This window comes from Physella acuta, unplaced genomic scaffold, assembly GCF_028476545.2.
Source record: "Physella acuta isolate Inbredline_101_S28 unplaced genomic scaffold, ASM2847654v3 ptg000425l, whole genome shotgun sequence".
NCBI classification, from domain to species: Eukaryota; Metazoa; Mollusca; class Gastropoda; family Physidae; genus Physella; species Physella acuta.
Genome location: NW_026731944.1, coordinates 244,874 through 271,612, shown reverse-complemented (window position 1 = coordinate 271,612; position 26,739 = coordinate 244,874). Strand labels below are relative to the sequence as shown.

The 26,739-nt window shown below is 35.7% G+C and overlaps 3 protein-coding genes across 4 annotated transcripts; 1 reads left to right on the top strand and 2 right to left on the bottom strand.

The window, feature by feature from the left end:
- Positions 1 to 5,763: 5,763 nt before the first annotated feature.
- LOC131942763 (vesicle transport through interaction with t-SNAREs homolog 1A) lies at positions 5,764 to 10,280 on the bottom strand. The gene is made up of 8 exons (XM_059302686.1): positions 10,063 to 10,280; positions 9,202 to 9,260; positions 8,959 to 9,069; positions 8,682 to 8,756; positions 8,160 to 8,244; positions 7,514 to 7,584; positions 6,924 to 6,985; positions 5,764 to 6,733 (listed from the first exon to the last, which is right to left on the bottom strand). Exons 1-8 carry the CDS (start codon positions 10,151 to 10,153, stop codon positions 6,637 to 6,639), a joined length of 651 nt encoding a protein of 216 aa, XP_059158669.1. The 5' UTR covers positions 10,154 to 10,280; the 3' UTR covers positions 5,764 to 6,636.
- Positions 10,281 to 16,112: 5,832 nt separating this feature from the next.
- On the top strand, positions 16,113 to 20,943 carry LOC131942751 (uncharacterized). The gene is made up of 6 exons (XM_059302670.1): positions 16,113 to 16,347; positions 17,594 to 17,863; positions 18,552 to 18,716; positions 18,888 to 18,956; positions 19,395 to 19,630; positions 20,164 to 20,943. The coding sequence occupies exons 1-6, from the start codon at positions 16,269 to 16,271 to the stop codon at positions 20,434 to 20,436; spliced, it is 1,092 nt and encodes a 363-aa protein (XP_059158653.1). The 5' UTR covers positions 16,113 to 16,268; the 3' UTR covers positions 20,437 to 20,943.
- A 607-nt stretch (positions 20,944 to 21,550) lies between these two features.
- Positions 21,551 to 26,630, bottom strand: LOC131942757 (signal peptide peptidase-like 2B). Of its 2 annotated transcripts, none has more exons than XM_059302680.1 (4): positions 26,491 to 26,630; positions 25,324 to 25,474; positions 24,137 to 24,964; positions 21,551 to 23,650 (listed from the first exon to the last, which is right to left on the bottom strand). In XM_059302680.1, exons 2-4 carry the CDS (start codon positions 25,405 to 25,407, stop codon positions 22,919 to 22,921), a joined length of 1,644 nt encoding a protein of 547 aa, XP_059158663.1. In that variant the 5' UTR covers positions 25,408 to 25,474; positions 26,491 to 26,630; the 3' UTR covers positions 21,551 to 22,918. The 2 variants fall into 2 exon arrangements, with proteins under 2 accessions (XP_059158663.1, XP_059158662.1); XM_059302679.1 differs by having other exon boundaries at positions 21,552 to 23,650; positions 26,499 to 26,630.
- Positions 26,631 to 26,739: the final 109 nt, after the last annotated feature.

Genomic DNA, 26,739 nt, shown 5'->3' with positions numbered 1-26,739 from the left:
CTTCTCTTTCTGATTCAAGAAAAATTCCCCCAAAATGTACCATTTATATACGAGATTATGATGTTTCAGAAGAGCACATCAATAAGTAACATCAAACCGTACATTTAACGCCTGGGAGATCAAAGAAGCTCGCCGTCTCTGCGAGGCTATTTGGTGGTTTCCGTCAGCTGAATGTAAAGAAACCTGGCCTGTGTGTAGCTGCGCCACCTGGCTCTATCGTGGCTTGGGGCTGGCTCGTTGTTGGCTCGGGAGACTCGGCTCTGTTGTGGCTCCATTTTTTTTTTTTTTTAATTCCCAGACATTTTGAAAAATAGATTTAGTCTATGGCTAGATCTAGTGGGCCTATCTATTTATTTTTGTAGGATGACGAATCCAATTCGCTGATAAGTCAGTTCTTAACAGTTTGAACATAATTGGATTATAGGGGTACGGCTAACCGAAAAGCGGAAACACTTTTGGTACAAGTACTTATAAATGTTGGTAAAAAATTCTGTACCAAATAATCTACATCTAGGACTCTTAGTCTTAATTGTTAACAGTTTAGACGACAATTTACGGATAATTTTTTTACAGTTTTTAAGTTCACCGTTTGCACAGGGCTACTACTTGGCTCAGCTGGGTTGTTGGTCACTCGGCTCCGTGGCTGTTGAGACGGAGCCACCTGGCTCTTCGCTGTCGGCGCAGACAAGGTAAAAAGGGCTTTCATGTTTTCCCCCATGTACGAGGCCTCGCCCGCGGCGTCGGTACTGCTGGCCTGAGCGAGGAGGAGAAGGGGGGCGGAAGTGTCGGCGTGCAGGCTCGTTAAATGATTAGAACGAGAGCTGTGATGTGGGGGTGTGTACAGTACCGATATACCCAACTAGACCGACTACAACTAAAATATTTATCTAATCAAAGAAAGATGGGAGACGCTGGGAGGGAGGGGGAGGGGGAGGTGGGTCTTGAAACCTTTTGTTGAATCTGAGCAAGCGAGCGAATTTTTTTTTTAAACAAAGAAGATAAAAATGGAGTTTTTCCCCTTTAGTTATCTTTATGATCTGAGTTGGTAAAAGAATGCGTTTAAGAAAAAAATGAAACAAGGGAAGTAACTATGATAAAATAACCAGTTTGTAAATGTGGCGATTAGGGGGAAATAATGGTGGCAACACTAGCAGTTCGACTAGGCAGAGGTTCTCAAAAAGTTTATTTATCTGCCCCTAAACTATTTGATATTTAACTCTACCTTCTAAATTGAAAATATACTTCTGTACTACTGAACTCCAGCAATAATAATAAATGAACAACTTTTTAAAAAAAACAAGAGTAGCATACCGTCTTAAATGTGTAAGACGTCATTTATGGATCTCCCCCCCCCCCTTCCCCTTAACACACACACACAGACCGACTGCATGTTCTCATGTCATGACATCCCTGCAGTCTAAACACAAGCGTAGGCAGGATTTAGTCGGGGGGGGGGGGGGGAGGAAGGATAAAAAATAAATGTATATAGCCATGTGGGGGTCATCCATAAATGACGTCACGCTTTTTTTGACGATTTTTACCTCCCCCCCCTCCCCTCCGTCACTCGTCGTCACAAAAAGCCAGACCCCCCCCCCCCCTAAAATGACGTCACACCTCAGCCTACAACTCCCCTCGAAATTGCTTTTGGATTTTTCTAAAACATCGATATTTTGATCAATTCTGATTACAACTATTAAAACCGTTTTTTAAAACGCGAAATAACGGCTAAAACTCGTTTTCTAACATTGCTTTTTTATAAATAAAAAAAGTGACGTGACATCATCTGACCCCCCCCCCTTCGCCCTCATCACTCACCGTCATAAAATTACGGACCCCCCCTCCCCCCTACGGGTGTGGCGTCATTTACGGACGACCCCTGTGGATAAAAATAGTGCTGTAACTATCTGAAAAAGTGGACAATTTTTTTGGCGGGGGGGGGGGGGGGGGGGGAAGGGGTTAACCTTCCATAACACCCCCTGCAGACGCCACTAGGCTTACTTCAGTTAAACATGAGTGTTTCGACTGAGGCTGTAAATTATTGTTATTTTCGCTAAAGTGACTTTATTTCTGTAACTCCACCCCCCCCCCCCCCCCCCCCCCATAGTTGATTTCCTGGATTTCTTTCTTTTTATCTGTTATGATGGGTTGTTTTTTTTTGTGTGAAGATACAAGTTTTCGTGTTAGTTTACCGAATCCATTTTGTCAAGGAGTGTCCACCAAGAGTATAAAGCAAGGATCAGACCTCTCGATTTCCAGTCGTGGTATCACTCAATTTAATTGCTTGCAAAATGTGTGGGCTCTTGCGCAAGGGGAAGCAACTCGCATAAATACTGCGCTTCCGTGATAAATTATTGTTAAGGAAAGAAGTATTAAATACAGCTGCAAAATTCTTTAACGTAGGCTTTGGTGTCGTGTAGTAGGACTTTATAAGTATAAACTTTAACAATATACTATTGTAGATGGCTACGCTGGATGTGATATTCAAATTCAGCACACATGTGTTTTACCTGAAATATCGCGTCCACCAATAAAAAGGGGATTTAATCTAAGCCGCAATGATTTCAAACATCAAACACTGTTGATACGACACGCGCTTTCATCCTAGCGCGTTACGTAAGAGATAACCCCCACCCCCCTTCCCCATCAGAACACTATTGGTACGCCCTACCAGCGCCGTATAGTACGTCTGTGGGTATAAAAGGTGGTAGGGGCGGCGAGGGGGTGAAAATGTACTGACCATGTCGGAAGGTGTGGGTCAAGGTCACCTGACGTCCACTTACACAAGCGTGCGAAACGCCTCATTGAAGACGGTGGAGGCCTTTGATGACATCAGAGACACAGCGCCGCCATGTTGCCTTAGTCCATTGAAGTTCAAAGGGCGGTAATTCGTCAGCCCCCGCCTACCACCGGCCTAGTATGGAGCCCGGTGGTCCTTTATCCGGATAATACTATAATTAGATTTTGGTCCTTTATCCGGATGGTACTATAATTAGATTTTGGTCCTTTATCCGGATAATACTATAATTAGATTTTGGTCCTCTATCCGGATGGTACTATAATTAGATTTTGGTCCTTTATCCCGGTGATACTTTAATTAGATTTTGTACTTTTTTTCCTGGTGGTACTCTAATTAGATTTTGGTCCTTTATCCCGATGGAACTATAATTAGATTTCGATCCTTTATCCGGATAATACTATAATTAGATTTTGGTCCTTTATCCCGATGATACTAACTATAATTAGATTTTTGTTCTTTATCCTTATGGTACTATAATTAGATTTTTGCCCTCTAACCGGATAGTACTATAATTAGATTTTTGTCCTCTATCCGGATGGTACTATCATTAAATTTTTGTCCTTCATCAATTATATGTCAGGTAATTTAGATGTTTGGTCCTATTGGCACCAGTGTTTCCTCCAGACTTTTTTTCTCCGGGGGGGGGGGGGGGGGTACTTGAAATCTTTGGGGGGGGGGGGGCGGTAGACTTTTTTCGGGGGGGTGGGGGGGGCGGACACAGTTAATAGTATATATTTTCTATATAAATTATATAAATTTCATTTCGTTCGGGGTGCGGTAATTTTTTTTCAGGGGGGGGGGGTGGGGTAACGAAACTCTGATTGGTACATTTTGGTCCTTTAGATTGATGGCCATATGGCCTGATTTTTCTCCCCTAAATTAAATGGCCAGATATTCCTGATACAAGATCGCCATTTACCCGGATGACCCAATAACCAGATGGTGCTTCAGACGCTTTGCCATACGAATCTAAATGATCCCTTAGATTTAAAAACTCTAGTTAGCTATCGTTAATCTGCGGAAACAGAAAATGAGTTTTAATCGACAAAATGAGAAACGACATTCTAAAAATAATTTTTAATATGAAAAAAAAAATCATATTTCAAGGAAGAATGTTAAGCAAGAAAAATTGTAACAAACAAGGTAATTAAAGAGTCTAGTGACAATTTTAGCGCAATTTCCTTATGTTATCTAAAAATAGCTCTGTCGTAGCGTAAATCAAGAGCAGGGTTAGTAAAACCATTGGTTAGTTATTAAAACGTTTTTTATTAATTTTTTTTTCAGTATTTTACATGTTTTATTTACAATAGAGTTACATGACTAAAAACCATTGCGCGCCTTGCTACCGAACGTGATGGCGCAGCCATTGAACGTGATGGCGCAGCTATTGAACGTGATGACGCGTGTGGTGTGGTTGGATAAACATGCCTACTAATTCGGTCCAAATTTTAATTAATTCAAAAAAATTTTTGTGACCGAACGAAAGGATATTTTTTAAAACTTTTTTCGGCAATATTGTTCTAAATTATGGCAGGAATCGATTGGTAAATGTTTCAAGTCGCTGAGTGGTCTGGTTGCCGAGATATGGGCCAAAAACTGCATTTTTCGAGGTTTTTTGGCTTTTCCGGGAAATCCATGAAAGAAACCCGGAATTTTTATGGCCTATGTTCATCCTCGTAACTTGCTTAACGTAATTGCTTTTGGAACTAGTCCTCGATATTGCTTCGTTGAGGAGGAGATACGACTTAAAGCTGCGGACACACATTCATTCATACATCCATCCATCCAGAAATGACGGGTTAATAAACGCAATTCACCAGAATGGAAATTGCGCTAAAAAATTTATTCCATCCAGTAAATTACGCCATTCTAGACAAACTGTGTTATTTCTCGGATCTAACAAGAAAACGTGGAAAATTTGGTGACACGCCAATACTTATGAGAATTCAACAGACAACAAGCAGGCTTATACAATATATATCACGGGAAATTTTAGTGACCATACAATTGTGCTCTTATGAAAGTCACGATTTAGAAAATGAAAGCATTTTTTTTTAAAGTGCACACGACTGCAACCCATGCCAATAGCTTTCACCTGACGTTTGATAATATTTTGAGTGGGTTTTAGTGTGTGTGTGTGTGTGTGTGTGTGGGTGTTGGTTGGCCCATTCTAATCCCCATCGCCACTAATGCCTGTCCTTACATTAAACTTACATAAAGAGTGCATTAGGATCCGCAAGGTTTTAACAATGTAAGGTCAATTTGTACTTCTTGTTTCGATTTAGATTGAAGAAACACTGATATAGATGATTTGTTGTAAACATCTACACAGTTTTATATTATATTCTATACTGTCCAATTTTTTTTTGTTTGTTAATTATTAAACCTCTCTACAAAAACATTTCACAAGCTTTACCTAGAAGAAAAGTAATATTACTGTACTTTTGCTTAAGTATTGTAATATTGTGTCTGCTAAGCTTGTTATTAATGTTATATGTCTATTAAATTAGCACATCAAGATTGAATGAATCCACAATGATTGGGGAGGGGGGGAAAGAGAATTGTAGCAGTTATACTTGTACACTCCGCAATGTATAGGAATCTACATACAAACTCAGTAGCTTGATTCACATAGACACATTTTGAAAAAACTTGTTTTTCTGTTTAAAAAAAATTTGAGGACTACAAGTTTGTAGATATGACACATTTTTAATAAATTCACAATTATATTTTACATTAAAATAATTTAACCATACACATTTACAAACAAATTAACAAAGCATTTCCTCAATGGTTACTTGTTTAAATAATAATTTGATTAATACAACCCAGATTGCACCCATCCATGCAAGACCCACACACCAGTTTCTGATTGAATGTTGATAACATGGCATTTATCTTCATTTAGTTTGGTACTGTCACAAGCCTTCAACAAATTGATAACAGACTAGATCAATAGTGTTAAATTATAAAATATAAAGTAACAGAAAAACTGGTCCAAATTTTTAAGAGGTTATTTCATGAATGATAATCCCAAATTAGAAAAAAAAAAAAAAACCCCAGAGCTAAAGGGAAGTAACTGGATTTTTGTTTTTATTTTGAAATAAATAGCGTAGTTTATTTACTTAATTAAAGCAGACCAATTCTGTTTTTAATTTAAATTTAATAAAAGCAGGGTCACTAACTCAAATTTGAAAAGCGTCAATCATTAGAGCAATGAAGTAACACTGAATTTTTAAATTCATAGCAGTAAAAATTTTTTTTCAAAATGAGGCCAGAGGTCAAGATATTAAAATTAAGTGCAATGTCTTTGATTTCACAAGTTTAATGCTGCAGTAGTCTTTAAGGAAATCCTCCAACATTGCAGTAAAGTCCTTAAGCAAGGCCTTTAAAATTGAGGTCTGATCCTTCAACCTTTAATACTAGAGTTAGGTCCTTTAGCAACATCCTCTGATGATTAAATTCTCATCGGCCAGCCACAAAACCGCTTATACTGTATAACTTATACTAGTAATTTTAAACAATTGGCCACCTAATTTGTGCAAAAAAACAATTTTGCATCATATTTTCTCTTTTTTTTATTTTTAAATACTACTTTTCTTTAAATTTGACTCTTTCTCTGTACCTCTTCTAGTGCATTTATTCCTTTACTATGGCACGAGACACTTGTTCAAATAAAAACAAAATGAGTGTGTAAGAGTGAAATCAAAGCTCATGCCCTTGTTAGTGTTGGCACAGAGACTCCTGGTGAAAGGACCCAGTCCATCTATGCCATCCCTCTAATACAAGACTGAATGATACAATTTTTTGCTGTGTGTTGTTACTTGTGGCTGGGAGTATCAAGAGTGTGACTTGACCATGAAATAAATGAACAGGATGATAGCGATGAGCACAATCAACATCACACCAAGGAGCATCACACGATTTTGGATAACTCTGAAATGAGAAATGGCGATAATATTGAAACAAGGGGAAAAAATGATTGATTTAAGCTAAAATAGTCTTGAAAATCAATGTGATCATACTAAATTAAAAACAAAAAATCTTTTCAAAAATGGCAATTGATAAAATTTAAAAAACAGTTTTTTTTACTTGATTATTAAATTAGGACAAGGATTTGACTCACCTATGCATCATTCCTGAAAGCAGTCGTGAGCTTTTACCTAATGCTGAATCCATTTCTTGAAGCTAAAATAAAATAAATTACTTAGTGTGATGATATGACAATTTCAGCACATGCATGAAATTTACATGAATCAAACAGAGGGTAACACTGCAGTGCCAGTATAATTTATGTTCATTATTTAATTGTTTGTACACAAATACTGAAGGATTTCTAGTGACAACAATTCTTTTTCAACTATGCACTGGTTTACTGTCATTTTACAATAACTGGTTCATAAAAAAAATGTGATAAGTTTTAAGAACCATGCTGGGTGTATAGTTACAGCAACAGGGTTGGCGGACCAGATATTAAAGAGTGCTGTTCAAGGTTTATTCAGTTCAAACAATGGATAAGAAGCTACTATGCCCTATGGTCCACAAGAGGTACTTTTGGCCAAAAGCTTTTATTAGTTGAGCAGATAAAAACCCAGTCTTCAAACCTACTCAGCGGTTATGCCTGACCAATAAATTTTTTAGATATACTCACTGAATTTAACAGACCATTTCTTCTCTTTCTGTAGCAATAATGATTTAAATAAATGGCTGACTTACCCGACCTCTGGATCGTGTTATTGTCTGCCTTTGGGAATGTAAATCATCTAAAATCTGGCTACCCATTTGTTCTGGAACAAAAATACATTTTTTATTTGTTGATGTTGCCAAGGTGAAAATTCTCATGTGCCAAGCAACAGAACAGAACTTCATAAAATGAGGTTCTAGACACAAGTATTTCCTTGGTTTGAAAAAATTGATGAAGTACTACGATTGTAATAAACTTTCTGAGAATGGTTAACCTAAACAAATAAATTAAATTAACACTTGTTTACAATAATAGCATCTAAATTTGACAACCTGTACTAAAATATCAGCTTGGGATTTGATCATAATAACACATTTTCCCATGACTCTAGTCCCCTAGTTTCAATGTTATCGCCATTTCTCATTTCAGGGTTATCTAAAAGTAGTGCCTGCCTTTTATTTAACTTTACCATCAGTTTGTACAAACACAATGTAGGATTCTCTTAAACAGCTGTTGTATGTTAAATAAGAAAAGCAATTGTCTGGCTTTTAAAGATAATGCATAGAAAAGCACAATTTTTAATAAGAAAATTGAAATGTACAAAATTCTGTACTTCAACACACTTGGGATTTCAAATTAATTTGGATTTTATAAAAAAAGTATGTTAAAAATGGTTACCTGTCTCAATAGCGATTCTGTAGCCGTGGTCCAGCCTCCGACTTGTCCTCTCTAGAGTCTCAGAGTTGTCTAGTAATCTTGCTCGCTGCATTAGAAAAATTTTGCATGAATTATTAAGTACGCTTAGACTTAAAGGCAATAATTTCATTGTTTTAATACTTCACTTAACCGAGTCTTTTGAGGAGCAAAGGGCTGCAACCAGACCTCTATATCAGACTCAGTATTTAGTAGCTCTCTTTAGCTGTGCCCACTTAAGCCAGGCAGCCTTTTTCTCATTTTCTACTTTCCTCTTCCAGGACTTCCTTGGCTGGCCTACTTTCCTGAGAATGTGGTTGTCTCCTCTCCCTTCGCAGTGTATGCCCTGTCCATCCCCTTTTGTGGACTTTAATATCCCTGTCTGTTGGTTGTTGTTTGGTATGTTGCCAAAATGTTTTCATAGCAGTAGATTAATAGAACCAATTGCTTCACAACTAAAACATTATAACATGATTTAGGCATCACAGATTAGGAATAACAGTTTACCTGATCTTCTGAGTCATGGGTGTCATCTCCCAGCAATTCATCTCTATTTGCATCTATTCCAAGCTTTGCTCTCTTCTAAAAAAAAAAATTCTGTATTAGTTAACCTGTTAACTTGTGGAGTTTCTTAACCTTTGCTTAGCTCATGGTATTCAAATGAAAGAATGCTATGTGTAATATGTTGCATAATAAAATGTGTAGTATGTTGCATAATAAAATGTGTTGTATGTTGCATAATAAAAATGTTGCAAACAAGCAACTAAACAAGACAAGTGAATACCAAATCAGCCTGTAGTTTAGTCAACTGGATTTTGAAGCTCTTCACCCGGGTGTGATATTTTTGTCTGTCTTTTGCCTCAAGTTCTTTTACTTCTAGATCCATCTGTTCCAGCTGAAAGATAATATTTATATATTTATCAATTTGTTTTAATTAAAAATGTGAATACAATAATACATTTATTGTGACCTAGAAAGTGTGATATAAACACAAAACTTCATTCAAATTAAATAAACACATACTCACCAACTCATTAGCTTCTTCAAATAACTTCTCTGCTTGTTTAACATAATTTTGTTTCTCAACTGAAATGAAAAAAAAAAGATTTTCTAAGTATGCGAGTTTAATCTGAACTGAATACTGCCTAAAAATGATCCAATCACTGGGTTTCAAGTTTAGATAATTAATTAGCAAAAGACAAAAATTTACAACACTATTACACCATGACTATTAGTAAATTATCTTTTCATTCCAGAAAGAGTTTATAAAAGTTTTGATGCATGCGCCCCTCCCCCCCTCTCCTGAACAATTACAAAAAAATATGGAATTGAAATAGAAAATATTAAACTTCAACCCTTTCTTATAATTGTTACTAGGGAAAAGTAACTACCCAAATCCCAACTGCAGACAAGACTATAAGTCAGTAGATCTATGTATAAGACGTAGATCTACTACTTAGATTCTATGTTTTAAAATGGTTGTTCTTTAATGCTAGGTGTAGGCTTCTACATCAGAAGTTAATGTTCTTGGGAAAGTAAGTTTACTTAATACTTAATCTAGGCCCTAGGTTGTTTTATTTATTTCTGCCATTGTAGATGATGACTACCCACCAAACATTTAATTATTAATTATTGTAAATATGCAAAAATGACATATGATTATTGATTATTGTGGCTATCACAATCAATGATCATTTCTTAATTTCTAGTACTTCAGTAGCTAAACTAGATCTACTAACTACTAATAAACTAACTAATCTAAGCTAAGTCATCCAAGTATCCAAGATTCTAAGTCTCAGTCTAAACTCTCTAAAACTGACTAAAACTCTACTCAGTCTACTGGAGTACTGGGACTATCTGTATTGTAAAAAAGTAAAATACTCCTCACCTCCTTGAGAAGTCGCTATCTTTCCGATATTATGGGTAATATCGGCAGTAACCGTTGAATATTGCTGTTCGTAGCTTTGTATTAAATTCATGTTTGATTTAATAGAAATTCAACCTCATCCGTATCTTTGAAAAAAATAATAAATTACGGAACAGAGCTGGCTGATATCGATTTTGGATTTGCTCACTGAATTTTTATTATTTAGGCTATCAGAACAGGAATATAAAGCAATCCGATTGGTTGGCTAAAAACAAATGTCACGTGATCTTCCATTTAATAATTAAAAATAGACTAGGCGGTGTTGAGGGGGTTCTGTCAACACCCATTCCACGTCAAAATTGGACTAGATCTAGATCTATATTATTATCATTCAACAGCATTAGGCTACCACAGTTCAGAATGCCAAAATGAGACACAATGAATAGGCTGCGTATAAGATCAAACGCGGTCTAGACTCTGACCCCAATAAAAAGAAAATTGTATGCGGAGCCCGCAAATTTGTCAAACACCGTCCAGTTCGATAACGTCGATGGTCTTGTTGTTTTATTTCTCCGATATAAATAACTAGCTGCATCCCGTGCTCCGCCACGGTAAATCTTTTTAAAATATACCAACTTTGGAACAGAACAAAACAAACAAAAACACAACACAAACACAAACAAAACACAACCACAACACAACCACATTACAACCACAACACAACCACAACCACAACACACGGTAAATCTTTTTTAAATGTACCAAGTTGGGAACAGAACAAAACTAAATACAACACAAACGAACGCAAAGAAAAAACAAAAACGAAAAAACAAACACAACACTCAACATAAACTCAATTTAAATGTAATCATAAAGGCATATTGCTCACAGTCTATCCCGTAGCGCCAAAACGCGCCCTTTCCGAGCGCCGGCGGAAAATTTCGATTTACACCCTCCCACCTCCCTCAAACTTTCGATTTCCACCCCCCCCCCCCCTCTTGCTACGCCTCTGTTATAAAACCCCTAGCTTTTCCGCAAATAAATTAAAGGCAGTATTTAGAATATCCGTGTTTTACCGACCATATTGCACTTTATAAATTCATGCATTTTTTCAGTACTTTTAAAAATTTACAATAAAGTTTCATGACTAAAACCATTGCGCACCTAATGAACGTGATGACTTAATATAGTAATGGAGAATAGTTGATTAAAAATTATAATTAGTAAGCAGTACATTCTGTGAATAAAATAAATAAAAGATAGCCTTTTATCAATCAATGCTAATAATAATATTCCAACAATAATGTGCTCTTACACGTCTGCATAATTTGCATTCACAGTTTGCTAATTATATTATTCCAACAATTATTCCGTCTTGCAGATTTTGCATTCACATTTTTAGCGTGAGTTCAATTTATCTTTGAATTACCTCCATTGGCAAAATTACTAAGCAGTTTAATTAGATTTTTCTACCGTACTGTTATTATGTTATTAATATGTATCCAATTTTTCTGGGAATATTAACGAAAACGATATTTGACATTGATCCTTTTAATATGTTTTAGCAATGTGCGTGTATTTAATATTCTCTTTACGTTATGCAAAATTGTACAAACAGTGGAAATTATAAAATAGATCTATGTCATTATATAAACAAACCCTACTCTATTTCTTATAATAAGACACTGCGGTGCACTGAAAAGCACAGCATGGTGCGTAGTTTACTTTTATAGTCCAAAAATCTATAGCGATGACGGACGGAAGGACAGACACAGCCCGCTTATATTATAGATAATATAATACTATTAAGAACGAAGAATAAGAATGTAGAACAGTAGCGTACGCAGGGGGGAGCGGGGGGAGCGGCCGCTCCCCCTCTGGCCATTTTCAGCAAAGTGGCGCCTTTTTGGAAACTTTTTAAACTCAAAGTTCTAAACAATGATATTTGTTAAAAAAAATATTTTTGGTCGGCACATCTATGTAAATCACAAGATTTCTTTTCATGCAGCAATTAAGCATTAATGAAATGTACTAGGCTAGTAGTGTCTACGTTTACAACACGTATTAACAGCTGCATCAGTTTGCCATTCTAAAAATAACCATTACGATGCATTGCAGTGTTAAAAAACCTCTACGTTAGTACCACTTGGCAAGAGGGGTGTTAAGTTTAAGGCAACTGTATAATGTATTTGCTTACGAATAATTAAATTAGAAAAAATTACAATACAGAAACAAATACAACTGATGTGGCATCTCTATATAAATTTACTTATGAGCAAACTGAGTAGTGGTGGGGAAATTTTGACAAGTAGTAGTATTCTTACAGTTTGGGTTGGGCGATAGTGATTACGATTACAAATGATATGAAACAGTTACAACCCCCCTCCCCCATGGACCCCTCTGTAAAAAAAAATTGTCATAATACCACTGCTACTTATTTAAATCTATTTCTGTAATATATATTTGTGTAATATATATTTGTGTAATATATATTTGTGTAATATATATTTGTGTAATATATATGTATGTTTAGAACAGTCATCTAAAAACTTACGCTATGTTCACTCTGAGTTGGTTATCTCCCCCCCCCCCACCCCCCCCCCCCCCCCCCCCACACCTCACCACCACAATTGTGTAGAGCGACATTAATGTCACACCTAGGTATACACTGGGTTGGATAATTGACCTAAAGTGACCGGACAGTGGTGAATGAAGTTGAATCCCCCCCCCCTCCCCAACCTACCCCGAACGGATGTTAAGTACATGTAGAAAAACACGTAATGATGTACCAAAGTACCATGCCGCCAGAAAATTAGCTTTTTAAACGTAAAACTCTATGAATTTTGTTTTTGCAATTACCAGTAAAAAGGTGTGTGATCAATACAGTGATCTAACCCATACCTATCACTATTTTAAAAAATGATCTTTAAAGAACACAAAGAAGCAGTAGTTACTTCAAATATATGATCTTAACTAAAAGACCGATATTTAGTTAAATACAGGCTGTTATTCCGAATGTTTTTCTTTTCTATTTGAAAAGCGTGCTTTTATACCAACTCTGATTTAAAAAACTTTCATTATGCTGTAATACCTTAGCATTTATGATGACGATATATTAAATTCTGATTATAGACAAAACATTTTGTAAACACGAATATATATTGTTAAGCAATTTTATTATATTCTAAAGTAATTATTTTTTTTGTTTTGACATTTATAATTAAATGTGTAGATATATACATATTTATATTAGTAGAGTGATTAGTTCCCCTATTTCATTTGTCTTTTAAATAATTTCCCAGGAATTATTATGTAAGAATTTTTTTTTACAAGAATTACAAAACAGATTGTGTTACGTTAATTGTTTTTGGTTGTAGTGTATATATATATATATATATATATATATATATATATATTTTGTATAGATTGATACAATTTCTGTTTTGTCGCCCTTGTTTTTTCTTATTTCTTCAGAGTGCTACTTTCAATTTATTTTACATTATAGCGAAGTAATGACATACAGCTTGTATATATATATATATATATATATATATATATATATATATATATATATATATATATATATATATATATATATATATATATATATATAATACACGTATATAGAACGTGTTAAAAATTCGGCGCCTTTTTTTGCTCTTTTCGCTCCCCCTACAACGAAAACCTGGATACGCCTCTGATGTAGAAGAAGACTTAATATTGACAACTTGCAACAATACAATGAAGATAAATGAAAACAAACTAAAAGAAGTGATACTTGGAGGTGTAGTGTCAAATGGTATTGATCAAGACGTCAGGAATCAGAATTACAAGGAAATGAATATAACTTTCTTAAGACAGTGTGTACTTTAAATGCATTGTCGACAAACACTGAACTAAAAATCACTTTAATCAACCAATCATCTCGTAATTTAACTCATGAAGCCGTTGGGGTACCACAGTTGATTTTCTCATTATTTTCTAACCCCTTTCTACGTCATCTGCTGCTCTAAGTAGCTAAGTTATTTTGTGATTCTGCAACGGGCAAAAAAGTCCATTCCCTGATGCCCCCCCCCCCATTAGGGCACTAATGTAAACTCTATTTTAGTTTTAAGACTCAAATATACAGATAAAAATCAAGTAATCCTCAGAAACTCAAAAAGTACATATTCACCAAACTAAATTTCAAAGCTATGCCTATGAAAGATATTCAGACAAGCACTGGAGAACAGCATAAGGAAAGGTAGTGGGGATGGTGGAGACATACCCCCAGTAAGACAGTTATAAACAGGCACTAGAAATAGGAAAATTGGGCTAAAAGTGTCATATAAAGGACTTAAGGTGCTCGTTCGAAATATAGATATTGTAAACTGCTATGGGTTGGGGTTGAAAAGTGAAAAGAGTAGCCACAATTTCGTTGACGAAATGTTGTCTCTGCTCAAAGCTCCTCGAGAAAGCAAACAAAATAAGAATGAATATAAGAGTTTAGTAAAGGTGGTTCGATGCAGGTGACACCATTTAAGGGGGGGGGGGGGGAGATCAAGCCTAAAAAAAGATTGTTAAAATTTCATGTCAGAATATTTAAAATAATGAAAGGGTAGATGGTTGGGTGATACCAAACTGATAATGCAATCGTTTAGAATGGGGGGGGGGTCGTGTTGACACCACCAAATACCTCACCAGGTGACACCCGACGCCACTGCAGTTATCGTGTATTACGCAACAACCAGTCAAATACTCATCACTGCTATCATTGATGAATTTCAATGGTGAGCTGTTACAGTAAAAACGGTTGTAGTAAAGACGTACGATACTCCAGAGGCGTAGCGACCCTTCCCGGTGCCCGGGGACAAACTTTTCGATTTGCACCCCCCCCCCCCCCTCAAGATTTCGATTTGCACCCCACCTCAAACTTTCGATTTGCACCCCCCCCCCCCTCAAGATTTCGATTTGCACCCCCCTTAAACTTTTCGATTTGCACCCCCCTCAAGATTTCGATTTGCACCCCCTCTCAAACTTTCGATTTGCACACCCCCCTCGAGATTTCTATTTGCACCCCCCCCCTCAAACTTTCGATTTGCACCCCCCCTCAACCTTTCAATTTATTTTTCCAACCCATTTTGGCGCCCCCTAAGGTCGGCGCCCGGGGACATATGTCCCCCCCCCCCCCCCTCGCTACGCTACTGCGATACTCTCGATCTAAATAAACTTGCCAACTATTAAGTTACTACCTTTAAGGTGACATTGCAATTAATGTAGTCCTACTGACATAACATCGGTAAAGTACTAGAATCTACGCGGTTTTTTAAAGGCAATTTTTAATTACTATAACCTTAATTTTTGCAAAACTGTATCCCCTTTCACCCGCAATGGCACTTAGGTTATTTTTCTGTTCAGATACAAACACTTCACTTCGGATTCCATGGTATTTATAACTCTTTATGGATAAAGAAAATATATATACTATACAAATTAGAAGTCGCTGATAGAATGCAATCGATACTCTTGAGTGAAATTAGTTATTATAAATATTATAATATTATAAATTATAAGGTATCAAAATGTATTTTATAATTTTATGGAACTTAACCGCATGTAACTCCATACACTAATTTGATACCCAGAGTTTATAGTATATAGGTGTTGGCACCGAAATATTAGGAGAAAAAAAAATAATGGAAGCAATGTTGCGCAATCTTTCTGTTATACAGTTTAGGAAATTACTCACCCGGACTTACTCACCCCATAATAAACGATAGACTGATCATTTAAAATAAAATACCGAAACATTTTGAATATTGATAATTTGTTTTTAATAACACTTAAAGATATGCAATAAATTAAAAAGTTTTTAAAAGTATGTTGTTGTTTACTGAGTTCAAGAAAACTATCACTGTTAAATTATATCTTTTCCAATAAATGTTTATTAACGACAACCCCCAAATATGTCTAAAAATAGTTCACCAATGAAAATACAGAAAATACGGAAAATAAAAACAAGAGTAAAATAGGTCATGGGGTGTCATAGCATGAGTAATCCTTGATAAATTCATAGCCATAGCTAAGTAGCCACAGAGGTGGTTGTTGAATCTTGTCTAGTCCAGGCCGAGTTCAGCAGTTAGATTCTGGACTACTTTTGTGGTTGGACTGTTGGTATTGTTGATATAAGAGGCAACCATTTAGACAAGTAGTTGTGGGATAGGCCTACAATACTGAATTTAAATAAAATGAAACTATTCCATCACAATCATCAATGTTTGGTAGCTGCTGTTCTTTTCACCGTGCCTTTGGCACTGTTTGGAAGTGGTAAGAATATAAATTTAAATTATAATTATTATAAATAATATATATTAGAATCTATATACTATATACTATATAGTCTATATCATTTTATATAGATCTATATGTAGATCTATATATTATATATTTATTATATATTATATTAATATAATATATTAATAATTAATAAAATTTGACAGATCTAGGCCTAACTACTAGATCTAACGTTATTAACTAAATAAATAAATCACTAGGGCCTAGATTCCCTAGATGTAGAATTCTATGTGGTATGTCTAAATTAATAAAGTGACACAAGGCAAAAAAATTAATAATAATTATTAAATAATTAATATAAATAATAATTTATTCTTGTTAGTTAGTGACTCTAGTCTGAAGTCTAGTAACTAGATCTAGTAGTTAGTCTAGATCTAGTAGTTAATACTAGTTAAGTATAGGATCGAGGCCTATGGACTAAAGAGTTAGGTATTAGTTATTGTAGATCTAACAATTTAATACTTTAAAGGGGTCATCCATAAATGTCAAATGACATCACGCTTTTTTGATGATTTTTACCTTCCCCCCCTCTCCTCCATCACTCGTTGTCACAAAAAGCCAGACCCCCCCCTAAAATGACGTCACACCTCAGCCTACTACCCCCCTCAAAATTGCAGTTGAATTTTTTTTAAAACATCGATATTTTTCTAGAATCTTGTCTGAACTATGTCAAAATAGAATATTTTAATCAATTCCTATTACAATTTATTAAAACAGTTTTCTAAAATGCGAAATAATGCCTAAAATTTGTTTTCTAACATTGGTTTTTTATAATGCAAAAGTGTAAGTCGCACCATCTGAGCACCCCCCCCCCCCATCACAAAATTATGGACCCCCCTTCCCCCTATGAGTGTGACGTCATTTATGGACAACCCCTAAGTAGATCTAGTAAATATGTGGTGGGCCTACATACTACATAGTTAGTACATAGGCCTAATTCTAAATAATACATTGTTTTTATATTTATGAATGGGGTGGGGGTAATTTAATTTACCTTTATTTTTCTAGGTTTACTAGATCAAGCCTATTTAAAAAAAAATGAATAAGGGGTACTTACATGAAGCGAGGTTAATTAAGTTATTATAAATTTTATAAATATATGAATATTGAAGTTGCTTGTTAGTAGTAATATGCATCTATTTAAAGTATGAATATACATTTGCTATGTAGCTTAAAGATTGAATAACTTACAATGCATACATACATCTTTGTTTCCTAGCTGAAAAGTGTCCTGATCATGTTACAACAGTCAACAAAGGCTTCACAGCTGTACACAACAGCATATGCTACCTGTTTGTTGATAGAGAGGTGTACTGGAAACAGGCTCGGTCAGCTTGCTGGGATCTAGGTGGTGAGATGCTGGCCATTGAAAGCGAGGACGCCATGCAGTTTGTCAAGAAAACATTGGATTCTACTGAGCTGCGCTGGAAGAGACAGGGTGTCTGGTTGGGAGCAAGTTTGGAAAGAGGCACCTGGAGGTTTACAAACGGTGAGTTGTGCAGCTCCAGTGGTAGGGCTATATATCAGTACTGTCAGAAGGCAGGTCATACCATTTAAGTGGTGTCACCAAATCAAAAAATCATAACATTTACTTTACTGTCAAGGAGGTTGGCATGGTTGGGTTAGTACAGCTCATGGTTGCTAAACCGAAAAGTCCCGAGTTTGAATCCTCGGGCTCGATAGCTTGGCACAGAAACCTTTTTATGAGAGACTACTCGAAAATCAAATAACTGCTATGTTGTAGTTTGTTATTGGTTGGACAAAGGCTATGGAAGCAAATTGAAAAAGAAAAGCAAGCTGAAATCGGTGTCAACAGCCTATATGGCACATTGCAAGTTGACACCAATTGTGTTGGAGAAATGTCTTCCAACATTACAATTAAGAACGAAGAAGAAGAAGACTATCTAAACAGTTATCTGGTTAAAAATAATAAAATAGTAAAGAGATGGCCGGCACCAACAATTTTTGGAGGTGGAGTGACATCCTCAGTTACCACACCCGATGGCAATGGACTTAGTGAAAGTGATGGCACTGCTATAGTGGTGTTTCAGACAAATGAATAGTGGTATTAAATCAGAAGTAGAAGATAGTACGCACAGTCAACAAATCCTTACAAAATATAATAAAGCTTCACTACATTTTGTTGTTTATGACATATAACGCTATATTTTTTACAGGTCGAATAATGAACTATAAATATTGGGAAGATGGCCAACCTAGTCAAGTATTGGGACCCTTTACTGTAGAGACGTGCAGTGTAATGCGGAAAGACAGCAACTGGCGCTGGCATGATTCAATTTGTGGCTCTTTGCGCTTTCATTACAACTATATTTGTCAGTTTCGTAAGTACTATATTCCATACAGAAATTTAATTAAAACTCCATAAAAAATGAAGATAAATAATTTCAACACATTTACACTAAGAACTAGTCTACTGGTATAACATTTTGTAGTAATAATTTTATAAAGGATGTCTGGGTAATGTATAATTGATGTTCTTTTATTTGTTTTAGCCATCAGGCAGTCAGGGGAGAACAGAGTGTCAGCCATGTCCCAAATACAGGCTGAGGATAATGGAAATCGTAAGATTCTTTTTATAGTCCTAGATAGTTTTCTATGCTTTGCTTGTAGGGTGGGTGTATCGCTATCCTATCAGTGATTCTGACAAAAAAATCCTAGATACTCTATACATTTTGAACTTCCATTGAATATATTTAGTAGATTTTTTAAATGGGAGCTGAATAGGTTATTACTGTTCATCGTAGTAAAAATATTTAGAAACACCATACAGATGTCTGCAGTGCTTGAATTACATAGACAACATTTTGATTTAAATGATTAAACATGCTATCACTCTTCTGTTAGAATAAACAGTGACAAATTAAAATTCTGTCACTGCGTTGGCTATGTAATGAACTTTTTTAATAAGAAAACATCATTAAGTATTTTTATTATTATTTAAAAAACTTTATGTGCATGTTCTGCTAGAACATTCATGAAGAAAATGAATATCATTTCAGGCAATATTCTTGTGATCATCATCAGCCTGACAATTTGTATATTGCTAGTCATGGTGCTGATTGTTCTCGTGCTGCATTTCCACTACCAAAATTTAAAGAAGAACACACCAGAGGCTGCTGTACACTTTAACAACGACACTTCACACAGCTCGTCTGCACCTGTCTCCGAGCAGTCCAGAATAACAACTGATCTTCTACCAGCTGTACCTAAGAGTATGGCTCCACTCTATACTGAGGTTGGTTGTGTACATATATATATTATTCTTATACTTACACATAAGTTTTATGCTGACAAATATAGTTGTTATACTGACAGTTATTTCACATAGTAGATACACTAAAGGGGGTGGCATGGTCTAGTGGTAGGATGTGAGAGAAATGCCTGATTCTTAACCCTGTTCTGGTCCGCATGGCTAATGACCAATAGCTTGAGCTGGTAATGACCATAAATGAGATAGTAGATAAATTGACAGGTATAGCACATGGCAGTTACACTGACAGGTATAGCACATGGTAGTTACACTGACATTTGTAGCACATGGTAGATACACTAACAGCTCCACCACATGGATTTTACATTGAAAGCTAAATCATATTACAGACTGCACAATTGGTGCTGTGGAAGTAGCACATAAATCTGTACTATAGAAGTAAATCCCTAAATACTGACTATATTGTATTATCACTCTTAACTGATAATCCTACTATATATTTACATCCACTGGATTTATAGAGTTAAAATTTAATCTAATGTTGTCTTGGCTCGTAGGTGGTTAAACCAAACAATCATCTTGAAAAGATGAAACCACCCCCATTGACTACCTGCAACTGTGGACCTGCGCTTGAGGGGGCTTGTGGGGGAAGTGACCCTGAGGTGGACACACCCCTCATGAAGTCCAGTGAGTCGTTTACACCCCCACCGTGTGGCAAATGTGACCAGTACGTGGACATGCAAAGCCTGGGTAAGGGAGACAACCACACGTACAGCAACGAAGAGAAGCCGAACTTTGCGGGAGATAATTTCTATGAGAGCTTGCCGTGAAGGATCACTTGAAGGCTTCTGTAGAAGCCACAGAGATTAAAAAAAAAACACAACTCCTCTACAGGTCAAACTTTCAGTAGACCTCAGAGGTAGAGGAGAAGAAGAAAAATTACTGCTTGTAATTTTATCAAACTTCATAACAGAGACAGCCCACAGCAGGCTTTGTATCTAGCTAGAAGCATCGCAACTGTTGTAGGCGACCACAGTACGTGTTAAAAGATAGACATTTCAAATACTGTAGATTGTGGTATTTGTTGAACGGTCCACAACAGCTTAATAATCAACTGTTCCAGCATTATTGTTTTTATACTTTACTTTAACCCACCTAGTGCAATACCGGTGTGTGCAAATGTCTTGTGACCAAATGTAAATGCAATTTCATATCAGTAGATTACATGTTGTGTTAAAATCATGCTTGATTCATGACGTACACATTTTTAACAAATTTTTTATTAACATTTTTATCAAATGCCATTTACTGTTGTTTTTTTTTAAATTTACATTTTTAGAATTATTAAAGAAAATTTAAAAAAAAAACCTCAAGAAGTTACAAAGCTTAACATAGAATTTGTGTTGTTAGTATCATATTATAGATAAAAGATTGGATGGCTATGAAAAAATGATAACAGGTTGTTATATATGCAATAGGAGACAGCATGGCCTAGCTGTAGACTGCTAACCTGAGAGACGCGAGTTAGAATCTGGGTACAAGTCAGTAGAACGTCCACCCAGCTCTCATGGATATCTAGTTCACATTAGGGAAACAAAGGTGGTTGAGCATAGTGATGACCACATTATCCCCTTGTATAGAGAGGTCATTGTAAAAGATCAAATCGGCTTACCTCCACCATGTGTCTTGGGCACAAATGGGAAAAGATGATCCATGTAATATTTTAAAAAAATGTTTTCAAGTAAAGGTAAAATGTTGTTTAGGCTTGAAGGTTTACTAAGTTCTGTGACCCTGGCATATGAAAGTATTACACTGTCAGCACTATTCCCCTTTAAGGTACCCACGGAACTGGGTTTACTCAGTGAGAACTTAAATACCTAACAGGACTGGAAATACAATGAGACTTAATTCTTATCTGTAATGGATTGTGTTAAAAATGATTCACCATCTTAAAGAAGAAGTAGGCCCTACAAAGAATGAAAATAATGTTCAGAACAATGTTGCTTGTCAGTACATGTGAGGAAGGGACTAACTAGTAGTATACACTACTTCACAAGTTGCTGCATAAAACAGTGAACAAATGAAAGTACACTACTTCACAAGTTGCTGCATAAAACAGTGAACAAATGAAAGTATTAGACCTGACGGTGTTACCAACTGAAGGAAACTCACTGTTAAAATGAGTCTACGATTCTGTGAATATTCTAATTACAACCTCTCAAAGAAGCAGGCCTACAACTATTTTAGTATCTGAATTAATTGCAAATTGTAAACATCATTGTTAGTTTAAAAAAAAAAAAAACAAACTTTTGTCTTCTTTTCAAATGTAAAAAAAAAATGTTCTATAATGAAAGTTTGCAGTACACAATATTCTCAAATTAAAAAGTGAATAACTTGAAGCATAGGGATTATTTTAAAAATAAAGTTTTTATTAATTCAATTTAAAAAAAACAACCCTCTAAAAACATTCTTTATAACACCAGTATATTAAACACCATGTCTAGATACATCTTTATATCAAACCATTGTTTAAGAACGACTGTTAAAAATTACCCTTTTATATTTTACACTTATACTGAAACAAGTCATTTATTCAATGGAATATAGCCCCTTTGAAGCCATAGATTTAGAAAAAATGATTGCATTTTCAGAAAAACCACATACATATTAATTAAATAAACATGGAAGAAAGAAATCGACTTTATACACTTATCCCTTGATATTACTTATAATTATAAACATACTTCTTGGGTATAAATAAAAAAAAAACAATTTCAAATTGTAATAATGATCAGGTAATAAGGTACTTTATACTCAGCTAAAATGATTTGATGAATGTGGAAAAGCAGTTCGTCATATATTAGTGCAAAATACTTATTGTAAATAACAAGCAAATAACAAAACACTAACACTTTCAATAACTAAGGGACCACATGTCACAATGAATGTATATCTACCACTACCTCTCTGTTCTTGATATTAAAGACTACATTTATTTGAATATTACCTCCCCTCCCCAATGCCTTGGAGTTTCATATAATGACTAAATATAAAATAAATTAGCATACATTGTTTAGAACTTAAAGGAGACAAGCTGGAGTGGAATTACACTTTTTCCTCAAGGCCTACTTTGTATAACGTCTACATAACTATTATATAGTTAATCATAGCCAACGGTAATCCATAAAAACAAACAAAAGTTAGGTTATCAAATTAGAAATTATTAAAACATGTAAAACTCTGTCTCCCCATAAAAGCCCTGAACATAACAGCAATTATCGACCACCTATAAATAGAATAATAACTGATAAATTAATTAATTAAATTTACTTCCTCTTCATCTTGACTGTCGTTTGCGTCTCCCTCTTCAACGTCCTTGACCGAAGCCTGGTTGTTGCAATTTTCACCCAGCAAGTGTGAACCCAGAATCAACTGCTTCAGCTCTCCTCGGACCAGCGCTATCACAACAGTTGTTAGCAGTGTCCCAGGGACCAGATACAACAACGCAGGTTGGCCCGAGTTCATGTACACTAAGGAAACCATACAGACGAGCATGCCAACAAAGTAGCCAACAGATGAGCAGATTAAGTACAGCATTCTTGTCCCTTTACGGACATCAAAGACGGCGTTGTATGACAAGAGAATACCTGGGATAATTATATCACCAAAACCTAGCAGAGAGTAAGCACGTTCCCTGCATTTGATGAGAGCGTTGTCGCCTAGAAGTGGGACAAGAAACACCATTGGTAGTGACTCTTTAGAGTGGCTTGAGCCCCCAGTGGCAACAGACTCCATTATGCTTCCACCATCTTTGGTGAAGAGTGGGGTGATGAAAACAAAAAAGACATCATACACTAGCAGCAGTACCAGCAAGATGGCGATCACTTTCAAGTTGGGGAGGCGGAGGTTGTGGATAAAATATATACAGAAGGAAGACCCGAGCAAGTCCTGGATTGTCCAGGCAAATTTGGAATGGCGTTCAACGGCCCAGAAGATTCCGAGGGTCAGGCAAGGCATATACAGCAGAAAACTTCGAAGCTTGATCTGCAATATGATAAAAAAATACATTGAATCTTAAGCAAATAATATCACAATCATTATAGCAATACAAAAAATAAACAATAATAACTGTTTCTGGTATATCTTCTTACTAAAAATCTATAACTTACTCCTTTTAGAATTTATAAAACAAATTCCAGTGTGATACTGAGTAATTTATTACTTATACGTGCCATGTTTTCAAGTTAAAAACTAGTGTAAATGTTTTATTATTAAAATACAAATGCAATTTCATAAGCTGTGATTTAGTGCTAACTGCTTATTTAAGGCCATAATCACAAAAGACCTGTCAGGGACTCTGCACTGATAGAGAAAAGATCTCAACAGTTTGTATTGACATGAGTTATTACACCCTGGTTAACTCATAATGAATATGAATATAAAACAGTCTGTCATTGAAAATTGGTTCTTCATAATTAGAATATAAAGGAGATAAAATTAAAGGTAACTTTTATCCACTAACTAACTTACCTTTGATTTGATGCAAGGAAGCCTATTCACAGGTATATCATACGATATTGGCACAACTTTTGACCACAATGGCAACAGGCATTGATAAAGACTGTACGAGGAGGCCAGACAAAATATTCCAATGAAGAAGTAAACCATGACGTCAAAGAAGAAATAAAGTAGCAACAGGACGGCACAGATGACAATGAACCACACTGCGACAACCCAGACTGTGAACTCTATCCTGGGCTCACTGGATTCTTTTCCTTTCATGTCTTCATCTCTCCTGTCAAGCGATCTTGACATTAGTTTCGCTTCATTGTATGCAGCCCAGCCTGCGCCGAGCATTACAAACAGTGTTGAAAAAAATATGATAACCAGCATGTTTCCATCCCACTCTGGCTGTACCGGAGCAAACAGCTTCACCACCACAGGTCCTGAAAGCTGCAAAACTTGCTGGTAATCATTGAAAGAGATAATGACCAGAGTGATGTTAGTAGAATGATAGTCTGATGCATTCCCACCAGGTATTGGAATCTTACTAGAATTTTTATCATCGACTATTATAGCAGCTTTTCCTTTCGCCGCCTCAATCAAATTAGCTTTCTGGGTGAAAGTGCAATCGCCTCTGGACACAGCCACGGCAGAGTTTTCAAACTTTAAAGACGAATTAAAGTCAGAAGGTTTACACCCCTGAGATGTGGAAAAGTCGAGTAAATTATGTGGTACTGTTTTATCCAAAGAGCTGGGGAGGTGTTGGAATTCATTGTTGTAGTAAACGCAGAAGGTCATCTTCTTGCCATCACTGCCACTTGCTTCCAGAAGAGCATTGCCACCAGCACCACATAACTGTTGGGTTGAATATTGTTTGATAAAATTCAAAGCTTAACCATAGCTATAGAGTAGTACAATCTGTAATATATGGGCTAGTAATCTAATTTTAAACTTTAAATAGCTTAAATCACTTTGAGATTATCAGAAGATTAGTTTAGTCATTTGAGCAGAGATTAATTATAATTAGGGCCTACTAAAAAACTAATTAGGCCTATAAATTGAAAATTTAATAATAATGTGATAAAATGGTAGTGTATGCTCTGGTGTGATGAATAAACTTGGCCAAAAGGCCTGCTTATTTACTTAAACTAAACTTGTCTTATAGATCTCGGTCTGCCTTAAAAAGTTGTGAAAAAAGTAAATTAAAAGCTTACCTTGAATTGGCAAATAAGGAAGAATATTGAAAAAGTGTTCAGAATGGCTCCTAGTCCTTTAGATTTTACTTTGATTCCACCCATTTTCTTTTTACAACTAGATATCTAGATTCTAGATCTAGTTCAATTATCAATCAGTTGAGGCAGAAGTCTGTGGAATCCAGTTTTATTTAAGTTAGTCTAAACAAGTTAATAAAAAGTGTAGTGACAATATAAGCGCAATTTTCTCATGTTATCCATAACAATTTTTAATTTTTTGTAAATATCATCCAATAAATATAAACTCCTACACGATGCTCAGTTTAAATCATCCTAGGCCTACACGATGCTCAGTTTAAATGTTCTTAATTAATTTTTTGTGACCAAACGAAAGGATATTTTTGAAAACTTTCTTCGGCAAGATTGGTCTAAATTATAGCAGGAATCGATTGGTAAATGTTTCAAGTCGCTAAGTGGTCTGGTTGCCGAGATATGGAGCAAAAACTCCATTTGTTCAAGGTTTTTTGGTTTTTCCGGGAAATCCAGGAAGGAATTCCGGGAATTTTTTTGGCCCACAATCATCGTCGGAACTTGCTTAACGTATTTGCTTTTGGAACTAGTCCTCGATATTGCTTCGTTGAGGAGGAGATACGACTTAAAGCTGCGGACACACATCCATCCATCCATTCATTCATCCATCCATCCAGAAATGACGAGTTAATAATCGCAGTTGTCCGTATGGAAATTGCGCTAAAAATTACTCTAAGGCTCTCTCTACTCTCTACAATACTCTACAAAAAGAGTCTACAGTCTACATGTAACTAAACTAATCTAGTCTAGAATCTAGATAAGATATAGATTCTAGATCTAGACTTCTAGCTAGAATCTAGTCTCTAGATCTAGATATAGTCTAGTATAGAGTTGATAGAGTCTAGAAAAATTCTAGACTAGAGTTAGGCTAGATTCTAGATAGGCGCTATAGTAATTAGTAATTAGGAGGCCTGCCTAAAATAAAAATACTCATACTGCTAACTGGCCTATTGGCTATAGTATATTGCCGCTATATTATTATAATTGCCTATACTCCTATACTATACTATTATTATTTAGGGTAGTAAGATACTTTTACAGTTAAGTAGCCTAGTTATCAGCCTAGAGATCAAAATCTAAATCTACTATCGATTAAACCTTTTGACCTGCTTGTTTGGAGACATTAGTTTCAACTTCCATTTACTAGAAGGCAGTCTAATCCTGTTGACTAATCGAGATAATCTTGAATAGATTCTTCTAGTCTATTTTTTAGGTCTAAAGATTCGTAAAGAATGTTTATAAATATAGATCTAAATGAAGCAATCCTTTTAAAAAGTATCGATACCAAAAGGGTTACGCTAAATGCTAGCTAGAAACGAATGTTACTGAATGTACCGAATAAAACAA